This window comes from Chenopodium album, chromosome 27, assembly GCF_948465745.1.
Source record: "Chenopodium album chromosome 27, dcCheAlbu1.1, whole genome shotgun sequence".
Classification (NCBI taxonomy): domain Eukaryota; kingdom Viridiplantae; phylum Streptophyta; class Magnoliopsida; order Caryophyllales; family Amaranthaceae; genus Chenopodium; species Chenopodium album.
In genome coordinates, this window is record NC_137860.1 from 5,546,942 (window position 1) to 5,563,713 (window position 16,772).

At 35.6% G+C, this 16,772-nt stretch overlaps 1 protein-coding gene across 1 annotated transcript; it reads left to right on the forward strand.

Annotated features, from left to right (window-relative positions):
* The first annotated feature begins 13,351 nt into the window (after positions 1-13,351).
* On the forward strand, positions 13,352-14,299 carry LOC145619595 (uncharacterized). Its single transcript, XM_081674308.1, has 2 exons — positions 13,352-13,771; positions 13,877-14,299. The coding sequence occupies exons 1-2, from the start codon at positions 13,352-13,354 to the stop codon at positions 14,297-14,299; spliced, it is 843 nt and encodes a 280-aa protein (XP_081530434.1).
* The last annotated feature ends 2,473 nt before the right edge of the window (positions 14,300-16,772 follow it).

The window sequence follows — 16,772 nt, forward strand, 5'->3', positions numbered from 1 at the left end:
CATGGATGAGCAATAAAACTCTGGAAAGCGTGCACTTCTAGAGTATTGACAATTATGGGTTGGGGTACACGGTGGTAGCCCGTGGCTTTTCGAGGCTTGTTTGATCAACATGTCCTCTTCTCTTTTGGTATTTACATTTTATTTTATAATGAAAGTTAGATGGGATCCTAGACTAACTTTGTGAGAATGGAGTCGCGCCCATTCTTGCATCGCGCTAAACTTTTATTTCAAATGGTCATTTGGGACCAAAATGATTTGGTGGATTGGACAACCTCGTCTATTGCTTACTCCAAACTAAATTAATTAAATTAATATAGAGTCAAGTGTTTGGAATTAGTTAGTAAGTATGTTGAGTCAATTGAATTGTTTAAGTGTAGAGTCTTGATTATTGAATTTACGTTGTATGTTTATTTACTTTAATTAATTAAGCATGCTAGGTTTTGTACGTTGTAGCTTGTATGTACTCAGCTTTGCTGATTGTGTGCTTTTGTGTGTTTTCTTTTGGTCATGGCATTCGCCATTCAATGACCCTGTGATGATCCAATTATTACACTTGTATTATTGGGGGAGCAGTATTGCACAGGTTAGCTTGATGATGTGAAGTTCAGGGATTTGACAATCGCATTGTCAAGGGATGGTGTGATTGAGCGTAGTCGTTCTTTGTGTCGAACTTATTTATGCTTTGCTATTTCGTTTATGTTTTGGGATTTTGAATATTGGTTTGGTTTTAATAAGGGCCTTATATGGTTCCAATTTGTAAGCTTTGACTTATTGATTTTCTAAACTATGTTATTTTAAATACTTAAGTTTGTTTTTTCGCTGCGATACTTTGATAAAGCCTTAACGTTTTAACACGTGGCGGTAACATGTCAATAGTTCTCCACTATTTTATTTAACGTAAGTAGTTTGAAAAAGGGAGAATTATTGGGGTGTTACACTGGCCCACAGTCAACAATCTCATTAGCTGCCTGATTCCTAAAGTGAAGATTCGATAGTTGCAACGTCGCGAAAGAGGAGATCTTCAACATATTACATCACTAAGAAAAACAAACTGAAAGATTAGTCATCTCATGCACATATAATTTATTTTGTTTTTTTTTTGAAAACCTCATACACATATAATTGAAAATAATAATAAAAAAAACTAAAATTTACTACAAAATAAATAAATATATAAATTAATTAAAACTTACTGTAAGATCTTTAGCTGTTTGATAAGGAATCGGAGTCGCAACATGCTTGTAGTGAAGGCTAGACGCAACAACTTCACTTTGTGCTCGACGAAAGAACTCTTCAATATTACCCCAATTTTCATCCAATAATTGATCGGTACCTATATCATCTCCAAATGCGTTGTTGTGATAGAAGGAAAGAGCTTCGAGATCAGGATTTACAGTCACTGAAGTGGCTTCCAAAATCTGTCTTCCAGTGGAAAACATATCACTAAAGGCATGCATATTGTCTACAATAGCCGATAAAAGTAGTGTCGCCTTCTTGTGGTACGTGGGAATGGCTGACTGAACATAGTATGGGATACCTCTTGGCGGTCACTTTACGCTCAAAAGCTTATTGACCCCAATGAAACTCCTCAATGATTTCAAAATCTGATTCCAGCCCTTTAATTTCTTGCCATTCAGCTGGAAAACTTGTCATACCGAGAAAAGAAATTAAGTCATAATGTGGTGGAAGAAAAAGAAAGTAAGAAGCATAATGATGAAGGACGGAGGGATAATAATGTGATGGGAGAATGAAAAAGATGGAAAGGAGAAGAGAGATGAAGGACGGAGAGATAATAATGTGATGGGAGAATGAAAAAGATGCAAAGGAGAAGAGAGATGAAGGATGGAAAGAAAAATTACACTTAATAATTTAAAACACGATTTTAATCCACACAACAAATATTTATGGATAACCATTACGTTATCTAATTTATCTTTTTAATTATCAAACAAATTAAATAAACAAATTTAATTAATGATTTATTGAATGAAAAGAGTGTAGCTTAAAAAGAAGGGTAGTTTCGGAAGCACACAATTAATAATTATTACAAAATTCTGCATTTAGAAAAAAGATATTCTACATGCCCCTTAAAAAAAATGAGGGGTAGAAAGATAGATTTTACTTACCATGATAGCATAGGAAGCATTTTTACCATTATTTGAAAAAGGTATCCTCTGTTGTAGAAGATAGATAAAATGCTTTCCAAGATTCATAAAATCAGCGTAGTAAACAAAAAAGAGTGTATTGGCCAACAGTCAAAAATCTCATTAGCTGCCTGATTCCTAAAGTGGGGATTCAATAGTTGATGCATCGTCGCGAAAGAGGAGATCTTCAACATATTACATCCCTAAGAAAAACAAAGTGAAAGATTAGCCATCTCATACACATATAATTTAATTTATTTTATTTTTTTGAAAAACTCATACACATATAATTGAAAATAATAAAAAAAAAACTAAAATTTACAACAAAATAAATAAATATATAAATTAATTGAAACTTACTGTAAAATCTTTAGCTGTTTGATCAGGAATCGAAGTCGCAACATGCTTGTAGTGAAGGCTAGAAGCAACAACTTCACTTCGTGCTCGACGAAAGAACTCTTCAATATTACCCCAATTTTCATCCAATAATTGATCGATAGCTATATCATCTCCAAATGCGTTGTTATGATAGAAGAAAAGAGCTTTTTGACCAGAATTTACAGCCACTGAAATGGCTTCAAAAATCTGTCTTCTAGTGGTAAACGTATCCCTAAAGGCATGCATATTGTCTACAATAGCTGATAAAAGTGGTGTCGCCTTCTCGTGGCACGTGGGAATGGCTCACTGAACATAGTACGGGATACCTCTTGTCGGTCACTTTATGCTCAGAAGCATATTGACCCCGATGAAACTCCTCAATGACTTCAAAATCTGAACCCAGCCCTTAAGTTTCTTGCTATTCGGCTGGAAAACTTGCCATACCAAGAAATGAAATTAAGTCATAATGTGATGGAAGAAAAAGAAAGTAAGAAGCAGAAAGATGAAGGATGGAGAGATAATATTATGATGGGAGAATGAAAAAGATGGAAAGGAGAAGAGAGATGAAGAACGGAGAGATAATATTGTGATGGGAGAATGAAAAGGATGGAAAAGAGAAGAGAGATGAAGGATGGAAAGAAAAATTACACTTAATAATTTAAAACACGATTTTAATCCATACAACAAATATTTACGGAGAACCATTACGTTATCAAATTTATATATTTAATTATCAAACAAATTAAATAAACAAATTTAATTAATTATTTATTGAATGAAAAGAGTGTTGCTTAAAAAGAAGGGTAGTTTCGGACGCACACGATTAATAATTATTAATTGTGTGCTTCCGAAACTACCCTTCTTTTTAAGCTACACTCTTTTCATTCATTAAATAATTAATTACATTTGTTTATTTATGAAAAATCTTTAGCTAATTGACTCGTAAAAGTCGTAATATTCATAACTTGTTATCATCTTCCAATACTTTGTTTTTCTTTTTAAAATTTTCATCCCGTGTCAATATCCTGTATTTATGTGGATCGATAATTGAATATATAAATTAGATAATGTAATGGTTCTCCGTATTTATTTGTTGTGTGGATTAAAATCGTATTTTAAATTATTTAGTGTAATTTTTCTTTCCTGCATTTATGTTATGTGCATTTAATACTTGTGTTTTTTTTTTCACATTTTAATGATTTATTATTAAATCAAATAATCTCATTTTATAGATTATTGGTCATGGACAAGCAAAGATTAAAAAGAATGGCGTAATCATCAATTATCTTGTAGTTCAAAATAATTAGGGCAAACAAGCTAATGCAGTGGGAAGGATGCCTGCCAATTTTTTTACCACAATGTATGCTCCAATGTTTTTGCCACAATGTATGCTCTAATGTTTAAGGGACAAATAAACTTGCGAGAGTTTGGGATAAGGGAGGTATATACAATATTTCTATATTTACATACGTCGTAGTAGTAAAAGAGCCGAAGAGAAAATTAAGAAAATTTTCTCTCTAGAATGAGCGAAAATCCGAAAGTTCCCAATCCCCCTGAAATGGTTGATCAATTGATCAGATAAAATAAAAAAAACCCAAAAGAAAGATTGCACATCTGATTTTTAATAGAGAAGAGAGTTCGGAAGAGGCTATGGAAATTGAGAATCTAGGGTTAAACCCTAACTCTCTTGGTGAACAAAATGCTAACAGGGCAAGAATTGACAAACATCCAACCCCTGTTGTCGAAGCTGCACCAAAGTCCTTTTGAGATCTGCTATGGGATTCCCAAATCGCTTCCCAGGCTGATATGGGTTTCCAGGTTGAAGGAGATGAAGACGATGTTTCTGATGATGATGAGGCTCCAAAAGGGCTTGAAGATAGTGATAGGTGCCCTATCATTCTTCTAACCAAGGAAGAGAAAAGAACAATGTGGAAACCCTGGAAGCATACCTTAATCATTAGGATGTTTGATGGCAGTTTGGGTTGTATAGGATTGATGAAAAGACTCAAACCAAAATGGCAGTCAAAAGGTGAATTAATGCTCACTGATATTGGATGCAAATACGTTATTGCATGATTCAATAATGTGGATGATTATAACTACGTTCTCACTCAAGGACCTTGGCTAATTGATGATAAATATCTCACTATTAGAAAATAGACTTCTAATTTCATTCCGGAGGAAGCTTCAATCAATGTTCTAACTACTTGGGTTAGAATACCTAATCTGTCTTTTGAGTATTTCGACAAGGAGTTCCTCAAGAAGATAGGAGCTAAAATTGGTAAAGTAATAAGAGTTGATAAATCAACAGCTTATGCAGAAAGGGGGCAATTCACACGTTTAATTGTCAAAATTGATCTTACAAAACCCCTCCTATCGAAATTCTGGTTAAAAGGCAAGATATGGAGGATACAGTATGAAGGGATCAAAATTTTATGTTACAAATGTGGTAAGTTGGGACATGTCGAAGATTAATGTGCCTCGAAGCAACCTACTGATACAATGGTCATTGATTAGGTTAACTGGATGGAGTTGAACAACCTCTAAAGGAGCCACAAGGAAAACCATAGGAAGCAGATGATTATGGTGATTGGATGCTTGTTAAAAAATCGGGTCAAAAGAGAAACCCGAGAGTTGATAAAACTAGGTTAGATTAAGGTAAAGAAGGGCATGCTCTAAACAAGGAAACCAGTCAACCCTTACCTAAGAATGTTACCAGAAATTTGACTGTGTTTAAAGGAAGGAAATCAAATTTTGAAGTCCTTGCCACAATTAACGCGGGTGAGGATAATATTCTTGATGATTTGGTGGAAAAAAGATAATCAAGAAAAGGCTATTAATTTGGGAAGTGATGATCAAACTAATAGAGATTTGATTTTATCTTCCTATATTAGTGAACAAAATATTCCAACAATGAACCTTGGGGACCAATCACAAAATTTAGCCAAAATTATATCAAATCCAACTTTTAATTTTGGAAAAAAGTACCACGAAAATCGAGCTGGAGGAAAATCTAATAAGAAAAAAGATTCTCTCAAGCAGAATAAGGCAAGTAACCAAGAAAACAAGCCCCTAACTCCTATCAAGAATATTATTGCTTAAGTAAAACGGGTGCGTGTGCAGCAATTAAGAACAGAGAGTCTTGTTCGAAGTGTAGTTCCTAGTACTGTGTTCTCAAAAGCTAGTTTACAAAAGAATTTGGAGGAAGTAAGAGAGGTTATTGAGGTTGTTTCCAATGATGCTACACCAAAGGATATCACACATATTTCCCCCACCTCCCGATGTAATTCCCGTAATGATCTCGACGGACAAGACCTTGTTCGTGGGGCAACCAATGGAGATATCGTATTTGGGCATTGCAGACCCCCTGACAAATGTGTTGGAGGTTCGAATGGAGTCATGGGAGGAGCTAATCTCGGAGCCAATGGAGTGGGTGATCACTCTACGGATCCCCAATGAAGTAAGTCTCTTGATGCGTTTAATCTCTAGTGTTTACATAAGCTCTTTGCCTACTATTCCCTCTTTAATGGAAGATACAATACCTACTTTAGCTCCAAACTCCCTGCCTATTTCTTTCTTAGTATGGAATGTGCAAGGGGTTGGTAGTAGGGCATTCATTAGTGCCTTGCGTGAATTAATTCGTAATAATAAGCCAACTATTTTTGCTCTTGTTGAAACTCATGTGGGGGGTCAACAAGCGGAAAGCATTTCTACTGTTCTAAATTATACTGGTCATACTAGGATGGATGCACAAGGGTTTAGTGGTGGGATTTGGATTTTCTAAAAACCTGATCTTGTTACAGTTGAACCAATTAGGCAACATAATCAATATATCACTATGGATATTAAAAGGGTTGGAGAGGATCCATGGTATTTCACTGCTGTGTATGCTAGCCCCGATCCCTTGAAGAGACAAGATTTATGGCGTGAGTTGAAAGACTTTGCTTATACTCACAATAAACCTTGGATGATTGCCGGTGATTTTAATGACACTCGTTTTTCTCATGAACGAAGCATAAGCTGTCTGGAAACTACAAAAAGAACGGCCATGTTTAATGAATGGGTGGAAGACATGAACCTTCTTGAAATTGAGTTTAGTGGTCAGCACCACACTTGGTCGAGAGGGAACTCAGTCCAAACCTATACTAGTGCTAGGCTCGATAGAGCTCTGTGCAATAGAGATTGGAGTCTCATATTCGCAAATGAAGGGGTAAAAATCTTCCAGCTATTCAGACGAACCATTGTCCTAGCCTTATATCTCCTAATGGCTTTGCTCCCATCTCATCAGTTAATAAACCCTTCAAGTTTCAAGCAGCCTGGTTAACACATGAGCACTTTCGGCAATTTATTGAAGATAAGTGGAAAAAAAATCTGAGCCCCTTGTTCCCCGATTAAAAAGGGTTGCTGGTGATCTCCAAGATTGGAATAAGGATGTCTTTCATAATATATTGAAGAAAAAAGGAACTTTATGGCTCGAATTGCAGGGGTCCAACGGAGTTTATCCGAGCAAAAATCAAGAGATTTAATTAAACTCGAGGCTAAGCTTCGAAAGGAGTTAGACGAGGTTCTTGAGCAGGAGGATTTCTTTGGTACCAAAAATCGAGAGTGGATTGGATTAGAGATAGAGACCGTAATACATCCTTTTTCCATTTAAGCACAATTGCGAGACGATGGAGGAATAACATCACTGCCATCAAGGAGCATTTGAATGAGGAGTGGCTATATGACAAGCAGCATGTGCAAGATAATGTAGTGAACTATTTCAAATCCCTTTTTAAAGATGAAGATTAGAATATTGTGGGACTTTTACCCACGGATATATTCCCGAAATTCACAAATAGAGATTGGGATATGCTATCGAGGCCGTTTTCTAGTGAAGTTGAGAAAGCTATGTTCGAGATTGGAGCCATGAAAGCTCCGGGTTCAGACGGTTTTCAAGTTTATTTTATCAAAAGCACTGGGACCTTGTTGCGGAGAATGTGTACCAATTAGCACTTGAAGCGTTGAATGGAAAGGGTCTCCCGACTAGTCTTAATGATACCTTCATCGTGCTCATACCAAAAGTTGATACTCCGGAGGTTGCAAATCAATTCCGGCCTATTAGTCTTTGTAACGTGGCTTACAAAATTATTACAAAGACTACAATAAACAGAATTAAACCAATGATGCCCTATGTTACCTCATGTACTCAGACTAGTTTTGTTCCCAGAAGACAGATTAGGGATAATATAGTCATAGTACAAGAGGCTATTCATACTATGAGGTACAAGCAAAGTGGGAAGGTTCTTATGGCTATCAAGATCGATTTTGGGAAGGCTTATGACCGGTTGAAGTGGGAGTTCATTCGTGACACTTTTTATGAAATTCGTTTTCCTCCTCTTATCATTGATTTAATCATGGAGTGCATTACCACCTCGTCTATGCAAGATCTTTGGAATGGTAAGCCAACTCAATCTTTTTAACTGAAACTTGGAATTAGACAAGGTGATCCTTTGTCCTCGTATATTTTTGTTCAATGAATGGAAAAGGTTGAATCAATTAATTGAGGAAACCATCATTGAGGGTCTTTAGAAGCCGATTTATGCTAGTCGTAATGGCCAAAAGTTATCAAATTGAAGTTTTGCTAATGACATTATTCTCTTTGCTGAGGCTGCTGTTGAACAGGCTATAGTAGTACAAGAATGTTTAGCTCGCTTCTGTACAAGTTCGGGGCAAAAAGTGAGTTACCCAAAGTCTCTAGTGTATTTCTTGAATAATATGAGAAGGTTAGACACCACTGCAATCTGCCACGCACTTGGGATTGATGAAACAAGTGACTTGGGCACTTATCTTGGGATGCCAACGCTTACAAGTAGAGTTACTTGGGATACCTTCGCTTATCTATGCGAGAAAATTGATAAGAGATTGGCAGGATGGAAGTCCAAAAATGTTTCATTGGCTGGTCGAATTACCTTAGCAAAGACTACCCTCATTACTATGAGTGCGTATGATATGCAAACGATAAAGAAACCACGATCAATCTGTGACGAAATTGACAAGAGCGCCTGTCGGTTTATTTGGGGTGGTGATGAGGAGCATCGAAGAATACATCTTCTCTCTTGGGATGTGTTACAACAGCCAAAAGAAAAGGGTGGACTAGGAATAAGGTCGGCAAGACAAACAAACACTGCCTTCTTAACTAAGTTGGGTTGGCGTGTCTTGACCGAGCCTAATGCTCTTTGGTCTCGTGTTTTGAGAGCAAAGTATTGTAAAGGGCGACGTGATATAGATATGTTCGAACCAAAAACGAATATGTCGAATGTATGGAGGGGTATTTCAGAAAATGCGAAGCTACTCAATGAAGGGGCAAGGGTAGCCGTGAGTAATGGTGCCACCACCTTATTTTGGGATCACAATTGGGCAATGAACAAACCTTTGAGGGCTGCTGCCATTAGTGAGATTCCGATGACATCGATGGAGCTACGATGGATAAGATATGGGATGCGGATAATAGGTGGAAGTGGGATTTGTTTGCCAACCTGCTCCCTGCTCATATTCTTAGGCTTATTGAGGTGCATGCTCTAAGGAAGGACCCTACAACTGGTGACTTGCTGTACTGGGGTGGATCGTCCCATGGAAAATTTCTATTAAATCAGCTATGCAAATTATTCGTAAAGAGGATGATCTGGTCAATGATAGTACTTGGAATTTAATTTGGAAGGTTAAAATTCAACAAAGAGCTAAGGTATTCCTATGGTTAGCTATGCACAATCGGATCATGACTAATGATAATAGGGTAAAAAGGAGCATCTCCAATAGCCCTTGATGTGTGTCTTGTAATGATCATGAGGAGAAAACTCTACATGCACTTCGAGATTGTAGAGCAGCCCGTGAGGTTTGGAGACAAGTGGGAGGACCTGCTTCCTCTTCTCAATTTTTCATTGGATCGTTGCAACAATGGATTTCGAGGAATGTTAAGACACAAACTCGAACAGATTTTTCTCCAAAAATATGGCCAACATACTTTACTCTGACAATTTGGTGGATATGGCGCTGGAGAAACAATGTTGTGTTTGACAAAGCTCAAGAGAATCCAATCGGCATAAGGACTTTCCTCCTAGATCGATTCAAGGAAGTCTGGAGAGTTCTTGGAGGTAATGGGAGCAACCAGCAACATCATCATCATCATACGCATCAGAAGGTCTACATTAAATGGCTGGCACCTGCCATGGGTTGGGTAGCTCTCAACACTGATGGGGCAGCAAGAGGGGCACCTGCCCAGCATGGGGTAGGGGGGAAGGTCTAATTAGATATCACACGGGCAGTTTAGTGCATGCTTTCTCATTGAAAATTGGGATATGCAATGCTTATATGGCTGAACTAAGAGTTGTCGAATATGGGTTAGAGCTAGCAAGGAGAATGAGGGTAATCAAGCTACAAGTCCAGATCGATAGCCAAACTGTGATAGCCGCACTAAATTAGCAAATTACTCATCGAGGCCAAGGATATCACATTGTTCAGAGGTGTAAGCAGCTAATTGAAGACGAAGCTTGGCAAGTGCAAATACATCATGTGTATCGTGAAGCAAACAGAGCAGCGGATTGGCTAGCTAATCAAGGTGTTGTCCAGAACAACAATATTAAGTTGATTCAATTCCCTCCTATTGAGTTAGAACATATCTTGCATGATGATATTGTAGGGGTGGCTTTGCCACGTTTAATTTCTATTTAGTTTTTTTTATTTTTCAAGGCTTAGCTTCTCATTAGCAGCAAAAAAAAAAAAAAGACCCTAACTAATTAGTGGAGCATAATTTTTTATCGACACATTCACACATACAATTAATTCAGTACTGTATTTTTTTATATTTTACTTTTTAAATTTAATATTTTTTTTATTTATTTTTAGGTTTACAACATCCATTGTTTCAACGCTCATAGGCACTACGGGTCACAATAGTCTCATACAAACTTGGTTTTTTTTTTTGGAGTTGTCATCCCATAAGCAAATGCAAAGAGCTATCTTAGTTATGGGAAAAACCATTAATATAATCCATGTGATTCTATTTTAATACATACTCCGTATTGTTTACTAGATTAGTACTCATGTGATATATAATTTAGAATTTTATATTACAAATCACATAAATATTGTTTTTGGGAAAAAAAGTCATTAATGTTTTTTTTATTATTTTTTTATTAAAGTTGATATTCAAACTTTTATTTATTATAAAAAAAACTTCTTTCTAATATTTGAATTTAGATTTGTTGGTAGGATAAAAAAATTGAAAAGAAAAAAAAAGATGATATCATATGCAATTTTTGAGGGAATTTTTTTAATGAAAAAATGGCACGTGTACAAAAAGATGTTAGCGAATTTTACTCAGGTAGGCGAGTAGTAGCTAATTTTTAGGTCCGGACGTTGTCCTGAGCTACTGCATTAATTCCATAAGTGAAATTCTTATTTATAAATAATTTTGATATAATGATATGTAATATGACAATAGTTTAGTGGCTAACACCTTAGTTTTTTAACTTAAGGTCATGAGTTCAAATAATTTATTATACGATTTATATTCTTGAACATATGAAATGAAGGAGTCAATTAAATGGGAAGATCGGTACATGTCACCTATACTGGTTTAGGAATGACTGTTAATAACTTAAGGTCAGTTCAAATATTGTACAATCCATATTCATAAACGCCTTTGAATACCTTAAGGTCAGTTGTTCAGCTTGTACAATCCATATTCTTAAAAGCCTTTGAATAACTTAAGGTAAGTCGTTCAGCTGGTACAATCCATATTCTTAAACACATGAAAAGGAGAAGTCAATTAAATGAGGAAAGCGTCATATGACATCTAAATTTGTTACAAATGCCTTTCAATATAGTATATAGGTAGTTATTTAAGTTATTTATAGATATAGATATGGTTTAGGATGGAATAAATTGATGAGTAGTTAAATAACAATGAGGAACAAAAAAATATTTTTAGGTGGATACCATCACTTCCCCTTAATATATATTTCGTAGTAGAGATGTAGTGTTTAATTATACAGTATTAAGATTGTACTTATCATTCATGTTAATACTACTTGTCTTTTATATTAAAGTTCAAAATATGTAAAATTTCATTTCAAGTATGTAGATATATTAAATGTTATGAAGTGTTTGGTTTGAGGACGTTTGGGGCAAGTAATGTTTGATTGAGAGAGGATTTAATCCAAAAGGCTAAATTTTAAAAAGCTAATAATAGGAGTTTTGGTTGAGAGAAAATTGTGGTAGTAGACTAGTAGGGGGGAAATGATTCTTTCATCTTAAAGTTGATTAAATCTACTACTCTAAAATGCTAATAAAGAGCACTCTTACAGTCTCACTACTAAAGAGCACTCTCATTCATGGGCAAAAAAATGCTCACGAGGAGAATATCATGGTAAAAATACTAAAAATGTCATCTCACTCATAAACAAAAAAAGAAATGCCTATGAGGAGATTATTAAAGGCCCATGGGAACAGCAAAAATAAATTGCTACAGTCCTTGTGGGCCCTACCCTATATCAAAAAATTAGATAGTATTTGAGAGAGAAAATATAGGAGAGATGGTGGTGTGGTCTTTTTTTTTTTTTTTTTTTAAGCCCATGAGTATGGAAAAAATTCTTAAGTAATTTCTCATAAGAAAAAAATGAAAAAGAGAAGTGAGAAAGTGGGTAGAAAGAGAATGACATTTTTTATTTTTTGTCCATGAGTGAGAGTAGTCTTACCATGTTTGCTAAAACTAGGAGTAAGTATAGCCCTATACCTAGTATGGTCCATACTAAGTACTTTTTTTTTTTAGTTTATATTGTTATTATTAATAAATACTCCCTTCGTTTTTAAATACTTGCTTCACTTTCCTTTTCCGGCCGTTTTTAAATACTTGCTCCATTTCCTTATTTGGAAAACTTTTACAATATTCAATTAATTTCTCTCATCAAGTGGACCCAATAATATCAATTTCATATTCTCTCTCCTTCAATTCTCTCCACTACTTTTGGTTTTATACAATTTTTTATTTTTCCACCAACCCCACTACCTCCATATTTTATTACTTTCATCAATTTCTGGCGCATGGAGAAATAGAGCAAGTATTTAAAAACGGAGGGAGTATACTTTTATTGTTGATTTTATACTGTTATTATTCTTGTGAGATTATCGATAAAGAAAGAGGGAAAGAGGAAACAACGTATATTTTATAAGAATATGATAAACATAGCCCTTAGGGCTATGAATAAGAAGCTAAAAATGGAAATATTGAGAAAAAAATTAACATTAATTACACCGAAATGCGCGTGATTTTGTCATGAATTCCCAACTTAATTCCATTTTATGAATTATATTTAATTCTTATATATAGCCCTAAGGGCTACATATAACATTACCCTTATGTCTGTTTTGATGCAATCAGGAATGGATTTTTAGCAGGCTGTAGACCCTTTTTTGGGATTGATGGGCGTTTTTGAAAGGGCCTTTTGGTGGGCAACTATTGGTGGCTGTAGGCAGAGATGAAAACAATCAAATGTTTCCCATTGCCTCAGCATTAGTGGAGGTTGAAGATACAGATTCATGGTCTTGGTTTCTGGAAATTTAGGCAGAGGACTTGGGCACTATTGATGGTTTTTGATACACCATCATGTCTGACCAGCAAAAGGGCCTTTTAAAGGCTGTTTATCTTATCTTCCCTAGAGCTGAAACAATATGTTGTGCAAGGCATGTGTATTGCAACTTCAGGACTGTCTTTGGGGGGTGGGCCGCAATATAGGAGAGGGTTTTGGAAGATTGCAAAGAGAACAACATATAATGAATTCGAGGCAAACATGGAGCTATTCTCTGAGATCAATGCAAAGGCTACCCAAGACTTGAGGAAAAGGAATTATGTTAAGTGGGTGAGAGCTTTGTTCACCCAACAATTACAATGTGATAGCATAGACAATAACATGAATGAGGTCTTTAATGCATACATATTGGCATCAAGACATAAACCAATGATTACTATGCTTGAGGATATAAGAGAGGGTTTGATGGAGAAGATGCACAAGAAAAGGGACTTCATACAAGGAAAAGACATTACAATCTGCCCTAGAATTCAGAAGAAGCTTGAGAAAGCCAAGATTGATGCAAGGGGCTGGGTTGCATATTGGGATTGTCATTTCTTCTATAGAGTCAGGGAAGGGGGCACTCAAACAAGGTATGTGATAAGCTTGCTAGAAAGGACTTGTAGCTGCAATGCTTGGCAGGTAAGTGGTGTTCCTTGCTACCATGCTGTCACAGCAATTTGGAAAGCTATGGAGCGACCTGAGCATTAGGTTTCCCATTGGTTCATTAAAGACACTTACCTAAAGGCTTACCAATGCCCATTAGAGCCTCTTAATGGACCAGATGAATGGACTCAAACATCACAGGTACCAATCATTTCCCCTGTGTTAAAGAAAGTAAACCATAGACCCACCACTAAGAGAAGGCCTTTTATGGGAGAAACAAAGGGTATCAAGCTTGGCAAGAAGGGTGTTGTCCACAAATGCAGCAACTGTGGAGAAGCTGGCCACAAAAAGACAACTTGCATAAGGCTACCAAAGCAGCCTAGTCAGAGGAGCACACAAACAAAAGCACTCAGGCAGCATGTCCCAACACACACTCAGCAAAGTCAGACTGGACAAGGAAGTTCCTCAACACCAAGGCAACAAGTCCCAACCCAAGAATCTCAAGCATATGTACCTATGCATAACAAGAGTATTAGTGTATACACCTACCCAAATGGATTTTAGAGACAATCATGGGTATGTAAAGCTCATATAAAGTTAAATTTTTGTTTATTTATTCAATCAAAGTAATTAACTCATTACATGTTCAATGCTGCAGCAAACTCAACACAAAAGGAAGCCTAATTCTAAAGTAACTACTACAACTAAAACCATTACAAGACTATGAAGGTACACCCCACAAACTCATGCTAACTACAATACAAATTAGAAAAATGATGACAAAGCTTTGATGTTGGATCTTCTTCTACAACTTCACCATGTCTTGTTCCATCTTCAATTTATTGTTAATCATCAACACCATTTCATTCATTCCTCAATTCAGTAGGGTGAGGCATGTTAACCCATTCAAAGTAATTGCATCCATTGTAGCATTTGTAATTCTCACATATTTTAAACCTCATGAATGGATGCTTAATTGTCCTTGAAATCTTATGCACAACCCTTCTGTTACAGTAGCAGCATTCCATAATTGAGCTGAATGTTTCTGTTTTAGCCGTTTGCAGGAGAGGCTAAGTTTTTGTTCTTGCAGCTCTATTTAGAAATTTATTCTCCTACTTGGATACACTGGACTGCAGTACAGAGGGGATGAACTGGATGAAACAGCAGCTATTCAGAATTTTTTTTATTTTTTTTTATTTTATATACATTCTGGGAAAATCGTGGATGATGAATTTAGCCTAAGAAAAAGGATTTGTTTATGTTTTGCTGCTACTTTGTTGCTGGTGTGTTCATGGCATATTTTTGCCTGGTTCAGAACCCTTTAAATAGCCTAATAACGGCTAGTTTTTTACTGTTGCAATAGAAAAATTAGTTAATGTTTTGTTTTAAAGTTAATTTTTTTAATTAGGTATGGTTATTGGTGAGTTAATTAGCCTGAAAATTAGTTAGAGTACCTAAAAGGTGAACAAAAAAAAATGAGTACCTAAAAGGTGAAAAATTGAAGAATTGAGTACCTAGCTAATTGTTGTCTTAACTCATAAAATTATGAATATAGAGAGAAGGAATGAAAAATAGATCAGAGGGAAGGGAGAGAGAATGTAGAGAAAATGTAGAATATTACTCCGTATTAAATTGTCTTATCATTAATCATCCAATGAAGTAAATATATATATACATATATATGTATACAAAAGAGATATATTCTTATCGGTTGTTATAAACAATAAAATAGCTACATTTACCAACAATTTACCACACACTTTTGCTAATACATCGAATAAAAGCAGTTAATCAAACCAACTCATACAATTAGTTAGGGCCTGTTCTCATACGATTATTTTCAATTCAGTTCAGTTCAGTTCAGCTCTAATAAGTTTAGTTTTGTTCAATTCAGTTCAGTTCAGCTCCTAATTTCTTTCTCTTATAAAATATTCATTTCAATGCAGCTGAGTTCAGTCAATGAGAACAGGCGCTTAGCCAATCTATTTCATACTAACAACTAAATAACTAATTGCTAATCTCTTAATTGTCAAACTGGGCCTATAACTGGGCCTATAAATTCCCGTAAAAAAAAATGGGCCTATAAATGCTAAATTTTGATACAATACGATATTCTGGACTTCTAGTACATTCAATATTATATAACATTTTGTAACTCAAATATAATGATACAATGACAATGCAAACCATGTTCAAACGATAATATATATGTTAATTACTTGTAGTTTATATGATGACATTCATAGTGCAAATTTTATCAACTAGTTCATATACTAGGAAATAAGACAAATTTTATTAACTAAAAAATGTACCGTAAATAGGTTTCATCTTAATAGAAGTTGATTTAACCTAAAGTAAAATGTCTATCATACATAGAATATATCAACATTGTTTGACAAAGAACTTCAGGTGATCAACATCGGCCCAGCCTGAAAACAAGCGTGTTTGGGCAAGATTAAATACACATTTTTAGTTCAAAACACAAACCTAGTCCAAAAAGTTTGCTACTTTTTTACGGGTTTGAACACAAGATATTATGTAAAGGCCCGACCCCACTCGAATGTTTGATCACCTCTACAAAGAATGCAACAAGAGGCGTCAATTTAAGATAACGGATCAAGTCTAGTTTAGATTTGACTCATGCGGTCATGCCTTGCACAGTTGCACTTAGCCCAATTCTTTTGAGTTTCTCAGCTGGGTTGAGCAAATGTTAGTAGAGCAAAGCACATTTCAGCAAAGTAGATCAGAGTTTCCAATATTGCTAAGCAGAGTAGAGTTTCCAACATTGCTAAGCAGAGTAGAGTTTCCAACATTGCTAAGCAGATCAAAGAAGAACAGTTCAAAAGAACATGGCCTAAATCATTGTACACCAAAGAAACAAGACTTTACAACATCACCCCCTAAATCCACTAATTCAGACAAAATTGTTTAGCCCAAGAATTACAACAAACACACACACCAAAAAAAAGCCCAAAAAAAAAAAAACACATAAAAAACTTCATCCTTCGTTCAACCTCTGCAAAACCCTAGTTTATAA

Excerpts from the sequence above, each read along its gene's own strand:
- LOC145619595 (XM_081674308.1), top strand. The coding sequence starts at position 13,352 with ATGGAGCTATTCTCTGAGATCAATGCAAAGGCTACCCAAGACTTGAGG. Across the intron at positions 13,772-13,876 it reads GTAGCTGCAATGCTTGGCAG|GCTTACCAATGCCCATTAGA; the intron begins GTAAGTGGTGTT and ends ACTTACCTAAAG.